Genomic DNA, 16,318 nt, shown 5'->3' with positions numbered 1-16,318 from the left:
CTTTTTAAATATTTAAGATTGTTGTTTTTTACTTATGATTCCGCAGGCTCCAACAGCTGTTCATCTCGAAAAAAAGAAGTTTCATGGTTTGGTTCTTCATTCTTTAAATAAATGAAAATTGTGCATGTTTTTGTATTATGCTTGAAGAATCGCCATCATATATTGGCTTGGTTTTTATTTCTCTTTGGACTGCAGTATGTGTTGGAATGCTGATTGTGGTTATTGTATTGGCTGGGCCTTCATTTCCTATAATTGTATTATCCTTTTTTTTTCTGCTTACTATTTGAAAGTTGTTTATTAGATTATAGTTATTTTTGTTGTAATTGGAGCTGGCGTGTTTATTTGTACAGCAAGAGATAGTTTTCATCATTATATAATATTGGACCCAGAAGAAGGAATTCTTACTTTAAAAAGTCAACCATCATGCATCGGGAAACTTGTTTGTGCAAAAAAAAGCGAAAAAACTATTAAAATGAACGACATAGTTAATATTGAGGCATCACTAGGAGTTAGTCAAATAACAAATAATGGACGAGAGCGCATAACATATTGCCATTATTTTACGATTTTTTTGAGAGATGGAAGTACAATTTCTCCAAGTGTCTCGTACGATTCTGATCATATTCAATCAATGATCCATTATGTTTTCACATATCTTCAACAGCTAAATGTTTGTTGTCTATTTGATAGGCTTTCATATTAAAAATTATTTCTATTTACACTTTTGCTTTGTTAATATTCAAATTTTTTTGTTTAATCAACATGTTTTTTAACAAAGCAGATATCGAATCAATTCCAATTACCAAACTATCCAAATAATGGTGCTTTTAATTCTATCTATCCAATGCAGCCTGCAACTGGTTTACCTTCAGATACAATTGCGCCTCCGTCGCAGCTTCCGGCTTCCCAATATCCGACAGCGTTTCCAGCAAGCTATCCCGCAGCACCTGCAATAACGCCGCAACAAAGCTTCCAGTCACCACAATTTCAGCCCCTTGGATTTCAACCTCCAATTCCTGTTCCAACAGAAAGCACATATCAGCCAAATGAAGGAAGTATAGTTCAGAGTGCTTACGCGGATTCAAATGACAATAAAACTTCGCTGCCCCCTGAGGAAAATCAGGAATTGACAATGCATCAAGGATTTGCTGTTGATGTAAACATTAAAGAATGATTGAAATGGCCATGGAACGAAATTTAGGCTATCCAATAATTACAAATCTCCTCTATTTTTCAAAGAAATCTTCCTGGAATCTATCACAATTTTTTGCTTCTTTTTGAACGTGAGAACTAGTTATATTTTATTTAATCATATATTTTTTAAAATCCTTTTCTGGATTATTTATTGTTTCAATTATAGCTATTGTTTCCGATTCATTTTTTTTATTTAATGTTATTTTATTTTATCAATTAATTAATTAATTAATTTTTTTTATAACGTGAAAATAGAAAATTCTTTCATAATCGCTAAAATAAAAGTTTCAAAATTTTTTATTTGATTATTTTTCATATTTCTCTTCTTGTTTTTCATTTACCTTTTGAACTAGTCATTTCTTCAAAGGTTCTTTATTTATAATTATTATTTTTTATTTCATCTTTTTGAGATTTTTTTACATTCTCAGCTTTCATTTGAATTTATTTGTTTTAGAAAATATTCTTTTTCCATTAAGGAATCTTCTAAATATACATTTGAACAACATGCTTTCTTTTTAAAAAATATCAATTGTCGATTTATTTTTTATTCCCAAAAATAGAAATGCTCTTAAACAAAAAATGCAAAATATTATAATGAAAAATCATATTCCACTTCAGCCTGCTTGCGTATTGACTTCGTCAACTAAGTTCTTCTTTTCATTATGAATGCTCCTTTGAAGCGTCTTTATTGTCTGATACAGATTTGTTGTATCAATTGATGCATGCTCCAACGAAAACTTCTCCAGCATCACAAGCAGATTCCCTTCATCAAAGAACCACTCTCCCACCATTCTTGTAATCAGTTCATCCTCTGGCGAATGCAAGGAGGATTTAGGCGACAGCACAATAATTTTTTTTGACAGCAAAGCTCCAATAAACAAAGAAATACTACGCACAACGCCAGCTACATCCATCCGAAGAGGTTTGGAAGATGAAGCAAACGAATGATGAAGAGATGCTTGCCGAGCTGATGAGGAAAAGGAAGAAGAAGAAGAAGAAGAAGCTGGAAAAGATGATGTACCACTTCCAGAAATATGCACTGAAGATAGGTTGATGCTTTTTGGTTGCTCCTGACTTTGCTCCCAATCCTGTGCTTCTGAAGCTTCTTGTTCTTCGTATTCTGCCACGCTATTGACACAGTGAATCAGAAAACTCTGAATGTAATCGCATGGGAGAGGATGCCTCGTGCACAGCTCAAACACGAAATCGAGCACATTTGCTGTTAAAAAGCACTTCATCGTCTGCTGTAAGCAGTCTGCCACTGTTAACACGTGCTCATGTGAAGAAAGCCCAATGTGATGATTCCTAAGTTTTTCAATCATTTGCTTCTTGTCCTCGTCCTGCCCTGAATATACCCAATGCTTCAATCTCAACTTGTATATGTTCAGATCACTAAACAACACATCCACTGATCCTTGTGCAACACGTGGATTGTGCGCAATCAGTTTCTGGTATTCTTCACACGACAGCGAGCAGACACAAACCACTGCTGCCTCGTGTATATTCAATAAGGCTCGCTCTTTCTCGCCTTCTGGCTCTGCTTTGAGGGGTTCTCTTGTTGAAGGCATGATGCTCAAAGCTGAAGAAGAAGGAGTCGAAGAAATCGAAGAAGGAGATGATGATGATGGAGACGATGACGACGAAGGTGCAAAGCAGGTCTCTTCAGAAGATAATGACAGCGTTGGAGAAGAGGCAGACTTTGGAATGTTATGTGCATGTAAGTTTTGGGGTTGTGATTGCAGATCTTTCAGAAGCGATCCTTCTGCAAAGAAGTTTAGAAGAGGATGAAGAGCTCGAAGAGGAAGGGGTCTTTCGAAGGCAGCATTGATTATCTCTTGTAGCTGCTGTTGTATCGAACCAGCGGCAGTTTTTCCATCCGCTGATATTCCTGTTTGCTGACAAGAAGATGAACCGTCCAAAGGACTTTGCTGCGATGATAACGCTTGAGGAGATAAAGCAAACGCATTTGTCGTAGGAAGTGATGGTTTGTATGGAATTTGTGTATTTGAAGAAACATTTGTAAATTGTCGAGATGATTCACCAAGTTTGGGGTATGCAACGCTTTGTTTGAGGAAAGGCGAACTGTGGGTTAGCTGAAATGGCACTGAAGTTGGATTTTGTGAAAGATTAAATGAAAATGCAGAACTCACATTTGAGCTTGCTGCTTTGGGCAATAGTGTGAATTGAGTATGTGATTCTGCATGGTGAGGAAAATCATTTGAAGGGAAGAGCAACGACGGAGGCTGAGATGCAATGGACGGTTGTTGATTTGAAGATGCCCAGAAATGATGATCAGTTGTTGTCTTACTTGTAGAATAAGAGGGAAAAGGAAGTGAACTATTTGAAACGATATGTGCTGGATTCTGCTGTTGTGAAATTAAGGATGGAACGTAAGCATTATGTGTGTGTTGAGTTTCTGCTACAAAAGAAGAGTATGCAGGGAAAGATGCATAGGTGGAAGCAGATGAAGATGTAGATGAAGATGAAGATGCAGATGCAGATGCAGAAGAAGACAAAATGGAAGAAGAATAATCATATTCTTTTGAAGAAGGAGGTGATTGGATCGATTTGTAAGTGTTGAGTGGCTGAGCATCAATGCTGAGAATATTTCTGTGAATATCTGACTTTGCTTTTTTATCGCTTTGAATATCATTACTTCCTTCATAACCAAATAGATTGTCTTGAATTGTTAACCCCAACTGTCGCTCCTGTTGATTTTGAAAATTGACAGAAGAATTTATCAAAATTAAAAATTAGGCATTATATGGATAAAATCATAAGAAGATTGCAATAAAGAGAACAAAATGCAAAAATGAGATTGGGGTGAAAAAAAGGAAAAAAGGAAAAAAAGCAAACCTTTAAATTGTAAAATGAATTATCGCAAGGAAATGGAGGAAATGAATCCTCCTTCTGAGAAGGATTAAAAGCTGAACAATAAAATGAACTTTCATTTAATTCTCGAAGTTCCTTTTCCCTTTCCACATTACCCGTATAATCACTGCAATATACCTCAATTTTTTCATTTTTTCTTGAAATGCTGTTTGCTTTTCTTTCATCTTCTGATTGTGAGTCACATTTAAAATACTCTGTCCTCATTTTTCCGCTTTTGTCTTCTTGAAATTCGCAAATCTGATTTGCTTTTTCAATTTTTCCTTGTATTTCTTTGTTATTTCCTTTGCATTCGCATGCATTTTGTTTAACTTCTTTTGCATCATGCCCATCTTCCATTTGCATATGTTTGAATTTATAAATTTCAGCTTCTTTTTCCTCTTCTTCCTCAAGTTCATCATCTTCTTCATCATCGATTTCATCAGACTTCTCGTTCTGATATTCATCAATTGCTGAATGCAGAGAATGTATTCTTTTTCTCCTTTGTAAAAGATATTTTTTGCATCTCCTTTTAAGATCGTAGTCTCTTGGTAAAATATTCAGTTTACTGTTTTCTTCCATTCTTTCGTCGGAAATGGGAGTTAATAGTGGGAAATACATAGTAGCCGTATCATGTTTTTGAATTCTGTCGTTCATTTCCTTTGGTAGGAAAGAGTTTTTCTCCTGAAAGCAAAAAGAATTTTGTCTATTCTCATGATAAGGAGTTGAAGTGCTATTTGATTTTTGATTTTCTGAAGAATAAGTTGAATTGAAAAGCGGTTCCTCTTTTCTATTGAGAAAAGAACTCTCTTTTAAAATTTTTTTAGAAGAACGCAAATTTATCCACTCCCTTCTGTTGATTTCCCTTTGAGATGATATTTTCTTTTCAGACAAATCAAGTCCAACGACATTTGACTTACAAATTTTCTTTTGCGAATTTGGAATAAATGAAAAGTTAGGTATTATGACGTCGTCATTTGCAAGCATCTGAAGAGTTTCATTTGGGGTTAATTGAGAAACCTAATGAGTTAATATGAATAAGGCATTTTTGTGTTAATTATGTGTATATATTAAAAATGCACACCCTTCCCAGGCCAAAGTAATTAACATACAAAATGAAACGAGATATTGGTGATTCTGGGATCATTTTTTCGTTCTTGGCATCGCACTCAATAATATTTTTCAAAACATGATAAAATGGATGCTGCTCCAAAGGAGATTCTTTGTACAATGAGAGAAGAAAAAATGTAAAGGCTATTTCTTTTTCATTTGATGCAATTTCTTCAGTTATAAATTGTGATAAATTTTGTGAAAGGTGAAAAGTATCTTTACTTTCGAATAACAATTTCAGTTCCGATAGCATTGTTCCAAGATTGATATTCTTTGAAGCGATTTCCAACAAAGAATTTTGAATTTCATTGGGCATAAATGTTTGTTATTTGTTGATAAATTAATAGGTTTTTCAAGATTTTATTTATTAATTTGACAAATTGTGGAACTGACTGATCAAAATAATTGTTACGAAAAAATTCTCAAAAAGGATAAATATCTTGTCGATGATAAGATGCTAATAAATTATAAAATGAGACGAATCTTTCTACTAAAAAAAATTCACAAAAAACATTGAGTTAACTGGGAAAACACTGAAGTTAAATAGAGTCATCTTCCTTATTTACGGGTATGTCATCACGCGGCAATTTTATAACGTTAAAAAAGATATTTTCATAACGTCTCGGAGTTCTGTCAGAATCTTCTGAAGTTGTCGTTTGCAATTTAGATTTCTGAAAAATTGAAGGGTAAAAGGAGGAACCAAGCAAATCAGGGGTAAACATTTCTGATATCTTGTACCAAAAATAAATCATCTTTTGAGTTAACTTTTCATCTTTCGGAAGATCTTTATGCTTGTGGAATTCAATTGTGAATGGAGATGTGCTTGGAAAAAGTGGCTTGAACTGGTCGGTTGGTGGCGGGCCTTGCGTTAGATTCGGAGGAGATGACTGAAGATGGACCGAAGCGGTTGCTTGCGGTAATGGTGAAGATGATGGGGATGCAGGAGAAACAGAAGTGGTAGCAGATGGTGATAATTGATAATTGGGTTGAGATGGTTTTGAATGTGATGGTTCGAGGTATTTTTCAGGCTGTGCACCAAAACAAGGCTCTGGGATGTGGTAAACAGGTTGTGGCATGATTTCTGATGAAAATATCGTTTCTGTGTGATATGACTTAAAAGACGATGAATTTGTTTGAGAGTTGTCTTTTTGAGTTGGAAGTTTTGGAGGCGGAGCACTTGCAGCAATAACAGCATTGTGTGTTTGATAAAATGCAGATGGTGGCTCTTGCAGATTTCTGCTATTAAGAGATCCGCTCTGTTGTTGTGTATGCACAACTTTATAGTCCGTAGGCAAAATGTGAGGCATGCCTGTGTACTCCGTGAAAAGCGAAGACCGATCTGGACCTTTTAAAGGGGGATGAGCCTGATTATCAAAATTACTCAAAGAATTTGTGCCGCTTGAAGACGCAGCAAAATTCATTGGAACGGGACTTTGTGAAGCATAAGGATTTTGCTGTCCCCATATATTCGTTTGGGGATATAATTGAAATTGCTGCTGTTGCCAAGTAAACCAGCTCGCTTGCTGCACGCACAATTGTTGGTAGGAGGATACATATCTGGCCTTGTCCTCAGGTGACAATTGTTCGAATTGCTCCCTTGTGATTTGACGAAATGGAATCGAGCCACTAGAAGGCACAGGCGACTGGATGGGATAGTACTGTGGTTGAACACTTTGAGGAGAAAATGAAGAAGATAAATTTAAGTGAGGTACTGGAGATGAACTGGTTGGCATATTATTCAAAGCTTGTCTTGCATCTGCATATGCGTGCGGTTTCTCATTTTCCAACACATTTATTGGCTTCGAAATTTTTTGTGTCAAGAATTGCCCCTCAATGCCCGAAGGAGAAGCAGAAGAAAGCTGACTGGTTTGAGACGATGAAAGAGGAGAGATTGGATAGAATGACAATGAAGATTTTGATGCAAAAAGTGATGAATTTTGTGATGGCGTTGGCGTAGAAATTGCTGCTAACCCAGTCGAATTTGTCAGGTTGGAAATATTTGTTGTAGTTGAATTCAAAGGATTTATTATGTTTTCTTTATTGCACAATCGGTTTATTTCTTCATTTAAAGTATCTTTGTTTATATTTGACTGAAAATACTTAGATTTTAAATCTTTTCCAACCAAATGTTCTTCTCCATTTTCAATTGCTTTTATCTGTCTTTCGCCGAATTGTTTTATTGCTTGATTCTTAAACACAGTTAAATACTTATTGTTCAGATAGTTTGCAATAAAAATAATCCTGAGAAGGTAATGAAAGAGTTATATTTGAAATTACAAGCAAATCATACTTGTAAATGCATTCATTAATTTCGTTTTGACTTGTTTCATTATCGTTTGATTTATCAATAAGGCCGAGAGTCTTCTTAATATACAAGTATGCGATCAAATGCCTTTCGAAATCTTCCTTTTCACCTAAATAATGAATTCCCTATACTCGTTCATTTATTTGAAGATTTCGAGCAATAAAAAACTGATATACTATTGATCCGATGGATTCCTTATCGTGAATTCTTAACGAATTCAACAATTCGTTTTTCTTTTTTTCTAAAGATTCTTCTTTCTATTTCTCATAAGTTAATTCGTTGTTTAAACAAGAACAAACGGATTGAAGAATATTTGAAAGATTTTTAAAAGCGGAATCAAGAAAATGTCTAGCTACGCCTATAACCACATAATAAAGTTAAAGTTTTAATAATAAAAATTCAAAGAAAAACCTTTGTTCCATTGCATAAAAAAAGGAAAGAGAAACGATAAGATAAAAAATTGAGTTTTGGGTAATAACTATATTTTCATTTTTTTTAAAAGAAACTTTAATTTTTTTAATGGAATTGACGGACAATGACCATTTGAGGGCATACTGCAACTAAAAGCACATCAGTTATTTTTCACAATTTAATCGTTCTAAGAAAAAATAGAAGTTATATAAGTTAATTATAATCCCTTTGTTACGAAAGCATGAAAAAATTTCAAAAAAACTTGAAATTGAGTAAGTTAATTTAAAAAACAAAAAATATTGATCCTATGATCACTTTGATCAGAAATTTTCAGATATATAATTCTCGCGAAATAAGGCTTTTCTGAATGTTAAAATAGTATTTCTGCATTGACATCTAACGTGTGCATGTATGAATTACGAAAAAGAGACAAAATTTGAGGATGAAAAATAAAGTGTGTTTACAACTCTCTTATCGTTTTCTATTTTTTTCACTTTTTTAAAACCTTCATTGTCTATAAATCCATTTATTTCAGACATATAAACTATACTTTATAAAACTGTTAACTTAAAGAACAGAATAATAAAAATAAATGAATATTTTAAAATTTCATTGATGTCCTTCAAGTTTCATTATGCCCATTTGAGTTAAGGTGTGATTTTCCTTTTTTGTTTCAATTGCGTTGAATAAAAAATATTCACCAAGAGCTGAAATATCAAAGATAATATTCAAAATTGAATTTTTTTAGAAACTTTGAAATTGAAAAAGTTGAAATTTTTGATGTTATGTTTTTTGTTAAATGATATGGGTAATTCTTTTTGAAAAGTCGCTATAGATCAAAAATTAATCCCATGAAAGTTAATAAAAAAAACACTCCGTTTCCATAATACAAATAAAAATATAAAAATTACACAGTGATGTTAGTAGGCTCAAAACAAACTTCTTTATGAGAAGATATTTTTTTTTCAAAAAATTATGTATCAACTTTTTTGATCAAAATTAAAAATTGAGAATTAATGATAAATATGTGATAGCGTTTTTCAGTTTATTTTGTAATTGCTGATTCATGAAATTTTCATAGTGTGCATCGATTCTTTTTTGTGAATTAGCAAGAATTCTGACTATTGCAGATGTTTGAATTCATTCGGATTTTCTTTAAACTCAGAATGAATATCTATTTTTGTGGAATCATATATGACTTTTACTAGTTAAAATAAACATAATAATTATTATAACCGATGGTTTGAAACTTTTTTCTTTTATATTTAATTTTATATAAGATTTTTCATATTCACATTTTTGGCACTCTTTCCCTAACACAAAAGTCCGCACATTGATGAACGGGCAACACTGTAGTGCACACACATCTGCTTTCGTCACAGTCATTTTCACACGCAGGAAACATCACGCAATCACACTCTCAAACATACTCTTCTCCTCCCTCCGGAACATTATCATTGAAAATTCTTCATCCGCTTTGAGGAGATTCTCCTTCTCCTGAAACTCCAGCAACACTATTATCTCTGCCTCCTGCGACACATACTCCCAATCTCTTCGCTCTGGCTGTGCAGTAGCGCGCTTTGCCACAAGTATCTTTGTCCTTCTCGGCTGCAGTGCATCAAATGCCCTCGCATTGCCATTTGTGAAGGATAGTGCACAAACTCCCCACCCTCCGGGAAATAGAACACATACGACACCGTCTGCGTCCCATACGCCCCCAGAACAACGCTCTGTGTCCTCGTCGCACTGCCCCTTTGCAGCACAAACGACCCTCCTGGCACTTGCATCAGCACCTCCACAGACCTCTGCACCTCCTTCGTGTTCGTCAGAACCGCATCGCACACACACACACCCTGCTCGCATCTTCTCCCATCCAACATCCTTCCTCACCTTCCACCCTTCCTCTTTCACTTCCCACATTTAGCCCACGTCATATACAAACTCCTGCACAACTACCGATTTCATGTGCATGCATTTGCTTGGCAAGTTCAACATCGATCTGTGTTTTATCGATTGCCTTTATCCTTTTCTTTCTCTTTCCTTTTCTTTCACTTCTTTTTTTCATCAAACCACTCCATCTCCTTCACAAACAGCACAGCTGCTGTTTTCATTCTTCAAATAGAAGAACTTCCACTTCATCTCATCGTCTTAAATACCTTTTCTACACAAACCGGCCGCACACAAATATCTGTCAGTGCGGCTTCAAACACTGCTGATGTAAACGTTTCAGTGCCTTCAATCACATTCACTGACACAAAAGGAAGAACCTTCATGCACCTTCAAACATCACATTCTTTCCCTTCTACAACTCCCCAAAGCAGATATCGCTCATTATCCAGATAGAAATGTCTCCACTCAATTGGAGCAGTCAGAATAGTCTTCGCGCGATAATATTATTTTTCCATCTCTTCCTTTGAATGTTCCACCTGCAGGAACTTCACAATTGGCTATCTCTTCTTCTTCCTCAACACCACCTCCACCACCGTCTGCAAAAGAGCCACAAAAAGAAGAAGCAAAGTCATAACGCTCATTCTCTGCTTCCATATTCTATAACATCTTAGTACTTAACTGTACATCCGCTGAAAATGAGTGGACAATCTGAAATGCTTTTCGAGGCATCGCTCCTGCTTGCTCATTCTCTGTATTGCATTCGATTGCATCACCGTTTTCAGCATCAGCACTGCCAATGCACCTGCTCCTGCCGTCTCAACCATCGACATTGCCATTCTACCACTCAACCTCACCTCTCTTTCAATCTGCTTCGTCTGCCTCATCTGCTATTTCGCTTCAGTTGCACCTCCAAGCAGACACAGCATCAGCTTCAACTCGTCATTGTTCCGAATGTTTCACCCGCCCATTGCGCGCATGTCACTCAGCTGCACATCGTTGAAAATAATCTTATGCATGTCAGGCAGAATCCCTTCTTTATTCTGCACAAGCTCCATTTGCTTTATCGTTGCCGTCTCATTCGAAACGCAAACTCAAATCACCTTCACTTCCATCGTTCTGATATGTACTTTTATCTTGTGACAAAACCCCTCTTTCGTTGAATGCTTGCGCCGATGCTCCTTTCACACTGCTCTTTCTTCTTTCTTCTTCTTCTTCTGCCTCAATCAACCCCTCAACATCCAATCCCGATCGAAGCACTGTCTCAAACATCTTCTCCTCTTCTTTCTTATATCTCGCTTGCTTCTTCATCTTCACTTTCACATTCTCCACAAGCGCCACACATTTCCTCACACTCCTCTTTAGTAATTCTTCTCCTCTTCCTTCTCCTCTTCCTTCTCCTCTTTTCTTCGCCTTTTGCCCCAACTCCACCAGTCTTGCCGGCACAGGCACTTGCTCCACTGCATTCGGCCCAGCACACAAAGCTGTCTCTGCGTATTCCTCAAACATCCCCACATCGCACGAGCCCTGAAAATAGTGGTTAATTATCTTCTTATTTTTGCTTGCTCAACTAGGCCGAATCGCTTTCGCAAAGTATTTCGATGTACTTTTGAACATCAGACCATGAAACTGCTCATATGCAAATTCGCTGTCTAGATCGCAAAACTCTTGGAATTTCTTCTCTTCTCCTTCTTCTTTCTCTTCTTCTTCTCTCTTCCTCTCAAACAAACCTTCTTCCATTGAAAATTCTTCTTCTCATTTTTCAAATGCTTGTTTTGCCAATTTGTCCAACAAAAATGAAAGAAAAATACAAAAATTTGAAAATAGATCATCTTCAACATTTTCTGCACATTCTTCTTCTTCCTCTTCTTCTCCATTGTTTTCTCCTTCTCTTTCTCATTCTTCCCTTTCTATTTCTTCTTCATCTTCATCTTCATCTTCTTCTTCATCTTCATCTTCATCTTCATCTTCATCTTCATCTTCATCTTCATCTTCATCTTCATCTTCATCTTCATCTTCATCTTCATCTTCATCTTCATCTTCATCTTCATCTTCATCTTCATCTTCATCTTCATCTTCATCTTCATCTTCATCTTCATCTTCATCTTCATCTTCATCTTCATCTTCATCTTCATCTTCATCTTCATCTTCATCTTCATCTTCATCTTCATCTTCATCTTCATCTTCATCTTCATCTTCATCTTCATCTTCATCTTCATCTTCATCTTCATCTTCATCTTCATCCTCATCCTCATCAACCAACTTGTACAGCTCCTCAAACGCATTACACCACACATCAAATTCCCTCACTTTTGCCTCATCTCCCTCATTCTTCTTCGTCTTCGCCTTCATCACGCACTTCAGCAGATGAAGAATTCCTCCAAAGCAACTGTAGCATTCATATGAAGATGTCGACAGATCTTTTTTCTTCCGCGTCGCAACACATTTCGAAAGATATGCTTTCTTCAATGACACTCCTCCTGTCTTCTTCCCATTTGAACTGGAACATTCACTTTCACATCTTGATGATGTTGATGTCGATGATTTTATTTTCTCCTTCTCCTTCTCCTTCTCCTTCTGTTCCTTCTTTTCTTCCTTCTTTTCTTCATCCTTCTCATCTTCTGCTTCCCAACATCTGCTTCTCAGAACTTTTTCTGGCAGAATCAGCGCCGAGTGCATCTTCTGCAAAACGTGCTTCTTCGGGTCAAACACAATCATCAGCCGTATTTCACTCAATCGTCCTTCTCCTCCTCCTCCTTCTTTTCCCTCAATTTTCCTTCTTCCGTGACACAAGCTTGATCCGCATCCATCACCTTCGCTTCCTCGCTCTCATCGGCTGTTGTCACTACGGTAATGCTCTGCCCCTTCCCTGCAATCACTTACGTCGAAATAACCACACGCCTCCTCTTCCATTCCCCTGGTGCTTCGTTCAGCACAACTGTTGTTGAAACCCCCTAAAAGTTGATGTTCTTCCAGTCTGAAACGCTTCTCCTCCAGTTCGGCGCTGCTCCCGTTCCCTCTCCTATCACAATGTTCATCATCATCTTCTTCCTTATTCTCTCCATCATGTCTGCCATCATCCCTCCACTTTCTCATACACAGATCGTATCCCATGCATCTGAACTTGCCTCAATCCTCCAAGTCTTCTTCGTCACAACCTGATGCATCAGTACAGACTTTTAATCCTTTGTATTCCTTAGCCACGCTGCTGACTTCAACCACAAATGGAAGTTATCTTTTTCTGTGTCCAACCTCTTTTCCAACTTGAAGAACGACCACTCCACCTTTGATGTCTGCATCTCTGCCTGCCTCCCCTCATGCAACCGTGTTATCTTCGTCTACGCATCAGACGGGTCATCAAACACACTTACAAAAGCATGAGCTCACATTATCAACTTGCAATTGCTCGGCATCTCCTTTTCATAACCTGCTTCTGCTCCTTCTCTGGTATCCATGTCATTTCAACACACTCCGCCGTTTTTGACATAGCATTTTCCCAATCATCCATGTATCATTCCAACCTGCGCTACCACGTCATTGCATCGCATATGCATATGCTGCAAGAAGCATGCAAAGCGTTTGAATCGGCTCCTTCCTGACGATGCAGATACGACAAGCAAACTCGCGCTCCTCTGCTTTGTACCTGAAACGTTCTAAAAAGCGCACAAAACTTGTTTACCAAGTCTTCTTCAATGGTCTGCTTCATCCATGCCACCCTCCTGTTGAATATAGAACCAAAATCTCGCACGGCTCCAGAAACAACTGCTTCTTCGGTGTTGTGCTTCTGCTGTATCAACGTTCGTTGATTCACGAAGCTGTAAGACTTCTTGGTAGCAGCATGTTCAGTTCGTCCAGCACAGTCACAAACCGCTTATCTGCAAATCACACACATCATTCGTTGACTGCCTTGTTAAACCAGAACACTTCTCTTCAGCTCACCACCAGATTCAACAACAACGAGCACTCCGCTATTCTGCCTTCGCTCAACCTCTCCTCCCCATTCCTCTTCTTCTTCCTCTTCCTATTCTTCTTATCACCCAGCGCAAAGATAGCAAGTTTCTTCCTCAACTTTTTCATCGAATTTGTCTTTTTCCTCAATTATTGTCAAACGGTCAACTGATGTTAACAACTGCTCCACATCTCCAGTTATTTCAATTCGACTTTTCATTAAAGAAATAATCAAACACTCATATTCTTTTCCTGCTGTAACATTCTTATTTCTCGCGAATTCCGATGTTACATAGCAGGCACGCAAAGTGAGTGCATTATTCAGCATTTGTTGCAGGCGACTCTCTGAAAAAATCGCTATCCATGTCTCCGCCTTCACAAACCTCAGCCGACTCAGCCCAAGCGCCTCCACAATCAGCAGCGCAATTGCTTCTTCCAGCTTCATCTGGTTTTGTTTTATTCTTTCCACAAAATCTCTGTATGTCGTTGGATACACGCCTTTGGCCTCATTCCCATCACATTCCTCTCTATCAACTCGCAGTTTGGAACTGCCAACGCAATCGCTGCTGGAGACAGAACCATATCCTTCTCCTCAGCCCTGCCTCCGACTGCCCCTTCTCCGCAATCTCCACCGCTTCGCACATTATCACCTCATCTTTCAGCTTCACCATCACATGCCTCGCTGATGTTAACGCTTCTCCAGCCGCTCTACGCAGACGACATCAGCGATGGGTCAAATAGATCGTTGATTGACAAGAATGCTATTCACATCTGCAGCTGCAAAGATCCACTTGTTCCCCGACTTCGTGCCTACTGAAACTGCAAGTGACGGAAGCTGCACCACCAGTGGAACCGAAAGCATTGTCTAAAGCTCCACATCGTGTGCGCACAAAACACATTTCCATGCAGCACAACACACCGTGCCACAACATATTCCCGTAGTGCCTGCTGCTCCCGCGGCGATAGCAGCAGCTGCAGCGACAGCGGAATGTGCTGCCCATACACTCCAGCCGCCTCTGGCACAATAATCCGCAGCCGCCTCTCGATGTCGTCCAACACCACTTCCGACGTGTGTGAAGCTGATGACGCAGAAGCATCCGAAGGATCAATCGCAGGTGCTGATGATGAAAGAAAATTGTTTGATACAAACTGTTTGTATATTTATATTTGAAGAGATTACATTTTTGAGTTTGTAATTAATGGAGATTTTTTTGAAAATTAACATATCTTTCTTCAATTTTTAAAAATAACATAAATAATTGCTCAATGTTTACAACTCTTCGAATATTCTTCGATTGTTATAAGCGTTGTTTTAATAAAATTTTCCTGTTTGATAATTCTTAATTAAAATATTCTTTTATTCAAGCGAACAAAATTTTATTTATCTTTCAACAAAAATAACATTAAAAAAAAGTAATTATCCATGAATTTTAATGAATATTCGAACAAGATGAAATGAAAATGAAGAAATAAAATCATTTTATTCATTTTATTCAAATAGCTGGAATGCATATGTTGACATAAGTGTATCACAAACTAAAGTTAAAAATCTACATAATTTCAACATATTTCTATCCTGTTTTTCTTTTAAAAGCGAAATAAATTACAAAATATAACATTTTCAAAACAATAACGGGAACGGAATGATCAACATTTTTGATCTTTTTTGATCTAATTTTCAGATCAGTTAAACGTTTGCGACTTTTCAAAAAGAATTACCCATATGTTCATCCATTATTTCACAGTATCATTAGCTTTTAAATAATATTCTCATTTATTGATTTTCATTCGATGCACGGTTTTTTATTCGAAATTGGTAAACTTTTATTTTAAAACTTATAAAATCGAGTATTTTGATAAAAATTATTTTTTTTTGCAAAAATTTGGTTTTAAGCTGAATGACGGAAAGTGATGAAAATGTTGTATTTAGTCAATATTCAAATACAGACTGGAAATTGAATCTGCAACATTATTATTTGTCGAAAAACTTAAAAAATTTACATTTTTTGAAAAAAAATTAACATCATTGAAATGTTATAATTTTCTGATAAATTAACTTCATATGTGTGATTTTTTATGAGATCATAAAATCGTTGCATCGTTGATCTTTCATGAGTAATTTTTTTTGTTGTTTTATATTTTCATTTAAAAAAATATATTTGAAAATATGAAGAGAGATCGTTGAAAAACTTGAAAACATGCAATCAATCGATGACATTTAAAAAAAATTGTGATTGAAAAAATGTTGTGGTAAATTTGATTATTCAATTATCTTTTTTCCGTGTAAGTTTATGAGTCGGAGAAGATAAGAGAAAATGGATATTTTCTGCGGAATAGAAAATATTATTTTTCTCAGTTACAAGGTCAGTGACGGCGGGAATTGATGATGGAATTAGGCAAGATGATTTTTAAGAAAAGCATCTGGGAAGGAAATGCAGCAATTTGATTGTCGAAAGAAAATGTTTTACAGTTTGCTTTTTTAATGGTTCTTGTTTATTTTTTGATGTTTCTATCAGTGGCCTTCTCAGAGTGCAAGTGTCTGATAAATTATATAAATGACCATTCTTTTGCTTTTCTGAGAAGATCATAAGAAGA

The 16,318-nt window shown here is 36.6% G+C and overlaps 8 protein-coding genes across 8 annotated transcripts; 1 reads left to right on the top strand and 7 right to left on the bottom strand.

The window, feature by feature from the left end:
- Positions 1-6: 6 nt before the first annotated feature.
- MONOS_8575 (uncharacterized protein) lies at positions 7-1,720 on the top strand. Its single transcript, XM_067878998.1, has 4 exons — positions 7-86; positions 148-254; positions 302-670; positions 782-1,720. Exons 1-4 carry the CDS (start codon positions 35-37, stop codon positions 1,172-1,174), a joined length of 921 nt encoding a protein of 306 aa, XP_067733398.1. The 5' UTR covers positions 7-34; the 3' UTR covers positions 1,175-1,720.
- On the bottom strand, positions 1,703-5,556 carry MONOS_8574 (uncharacterized protein). The gene is made up of 3 exons (XM_067878997.1): positions 5,147-5,556; positions 4,051-5,082; positions 1,703-3,902 (listed from the first exon to the last, which is right to left on the bottom strand). The coding sequence occupies exons 1-3, from the start codon at positions 5,486-5,488 to the stop codon at positions 1,809-1,811; spliced, it is 3,468 nt and encodes a 1,155-aa protein (XP_067733397.1). The 5' UTR covers positions 5,489-5,556; the 3' UTR covers positions 1,703-1,808.
- Positions 5,557-5,711: 155 nt separating this feature from the next.
- MONOS_8573 (uncharacterized protein) lies at positions 5,712-6,905 on the bottom strand (the record flags this gene model as incomplete). The annotated part of the gene is made up of 1 exon (XM_067878996.1): positions 5,712-6,905. One exon carries the CDS (start codon positions 6,903-6,905, stop codon positions 5,712-5,714), a length of 1,194 nt encoding a protein of 397 aa, XP_067733396.1.
- Positions 6,906-9,292: 2,387 nt separating this feature from the next.
- On the bottom strand, positions 9,293-9,808 carry MONOS_8572 (uncharacterized protein; the record flags this gene model as incomplete). Its single annotated transcript, XM_067878995.1, has 1 exon — positions 9,293-9,808. The coding sequence occupies one exon, from the start codon at positions 9,806-9,808 to the stop codon at positions 9,293-9,295; it is 516 nt and encodes a 171-aa protein (XP_067733395.1).
- A 1,863-nt stretch (positions 9,809-11,671) lies between these two features.
- MONOS_8571 (uncharacterized protein) lies at positions 11,672-12,493 on the bottom strand (the record flags this gene model as incomplete). Its single annotated transcript, XM_067878994.1, has 1 exon — positions 11,672-12,493. One exon carries the CDS (start codon positions 12,491-12,493, stop codon positions 11,672-11,674), a length of 822 nt encoding a protein of 273 aa, XP_067733394.1.
- Positions 12,494-12,507: 14 nt separating this feature from the next.
- On the bottom strand, positions 12,508-12,871 carry MONOS_17096 (uncharacterized protein; the record flags this gene model as incomplete). The annotated part of the gene is made up of 2 exons (XM_067869982.1): positions 12,508-12,653; positions 12,727-12,871. The coding sequence occupies 2 exons, from the start codon at positions 12,869-12,871 to the stop codon at positions 12,508-12,510; spliced, it is 291 nt and encodes a 96-aa protein (XP_067733393.1).
- Positions 12,872-13,808: 937 nt separating this feature from the next.
- On the bottom strand, positions 13,809-14,168 carry MONOS_8570 (uncharacterized protein; the record flags this gene model as incomplete). Its single annotated transcript, XM_067878993.1, has 1 exon — positions 13,809-14,168. The coding sequence occupies one exon, from the start codon at positions 14,166-14,168 to the stop codon at positions 13,809-13,811; it is 360 nt and encodes a 119-aa protein (XP_067733392.1).
- Positions 14,169-14,533: 365 nt separating this feature from the next.
- Positions 14,534-15,458, bottom strand: MONOS_8569 (uncharacterized protein; the record flags this gene model as incomplete). The annotated part of the gene is made up of 2 exons (XM_067878991.1): positions 14,534-14,841; positions 15,443-15,458. 2 exons carry the CDS (start codon positions 15,456-15,458, stop codon positions 14,534-14,536), a joined length of 324 nt encoding a protein of 107 aa, XP_067733391.1.
- Positions 15,459-16,318: the final 860 nt, after the last annotated feature.

This window comes from Monocercomonoides exilis (genome assembly GCF_001643675.1).
Source record: "Monocercomonoides exilis strain PA203 chromosome Unknown scaffold7-2047599, whole genome shotgun sequence".
Lineage (NCBI taxonomy): Eukaryota > Preaxostyla > Oxymonadida > Polymastigidae > Monocercomonoides > Monocercomonoides exilis.
The sequence above is the reverse complement of the archived record's forward strand: the minus strand, read 5'-3'. Positions and strand labels throughout refer to the sequence as shown.

What these genes read in the sequence shown, in the direction of transcription:
- MONOS_8575 (XM_067878998.1), top strand. Translation starts at nt 35, where the DNA reads ATGATTCCGCAGGCTCCAACAGCTGTTCATCTCGAAAAAAAGAAGTTT. An exon ending in GGCCTTCATTTCCTATAATT is followed by an intron (nt 255 to 301) that starts GTATTATCCTTT and finishes GTTGTTTATTAG; the next exon opens with ATTATAGTTATTTTTGTTGT. An exon ending in CATATCTTCAACAGCTAAAT is followed by an intron (nt 671 to 781) that starts GTTTGTTGTCTA and finishes TTAACAAAGCAG; the next exon opens with ATATCGAATCAATTCCAATT.
- MONOS_8574 (XM_067878997.1), bottom strand. Translation starts at nt 5,488, where the DNA reads ATGCCCAATGAAATTCAAAATTCTTTGTTGGAAATCGCTTCAAAGAAT. An exon ending in ATTACTTTGGCCTGGGAAGG is followed by an intron (nt 5,083 to 5,146) that starts GTGTGCATTTTT and finishes TTAACTCATTAG; the next exon opens with GTTTCTCAATTAACCCCAAA. An exon ending in ATTCATTTTACAATTTAAAG is followed by an intron (nt 3,903 to 4,050) that starts GTTTGCTTTTTT and finishes CAAAATCAACAG; the next exon opens with GAGCGACAGTTGGGGTTAAC.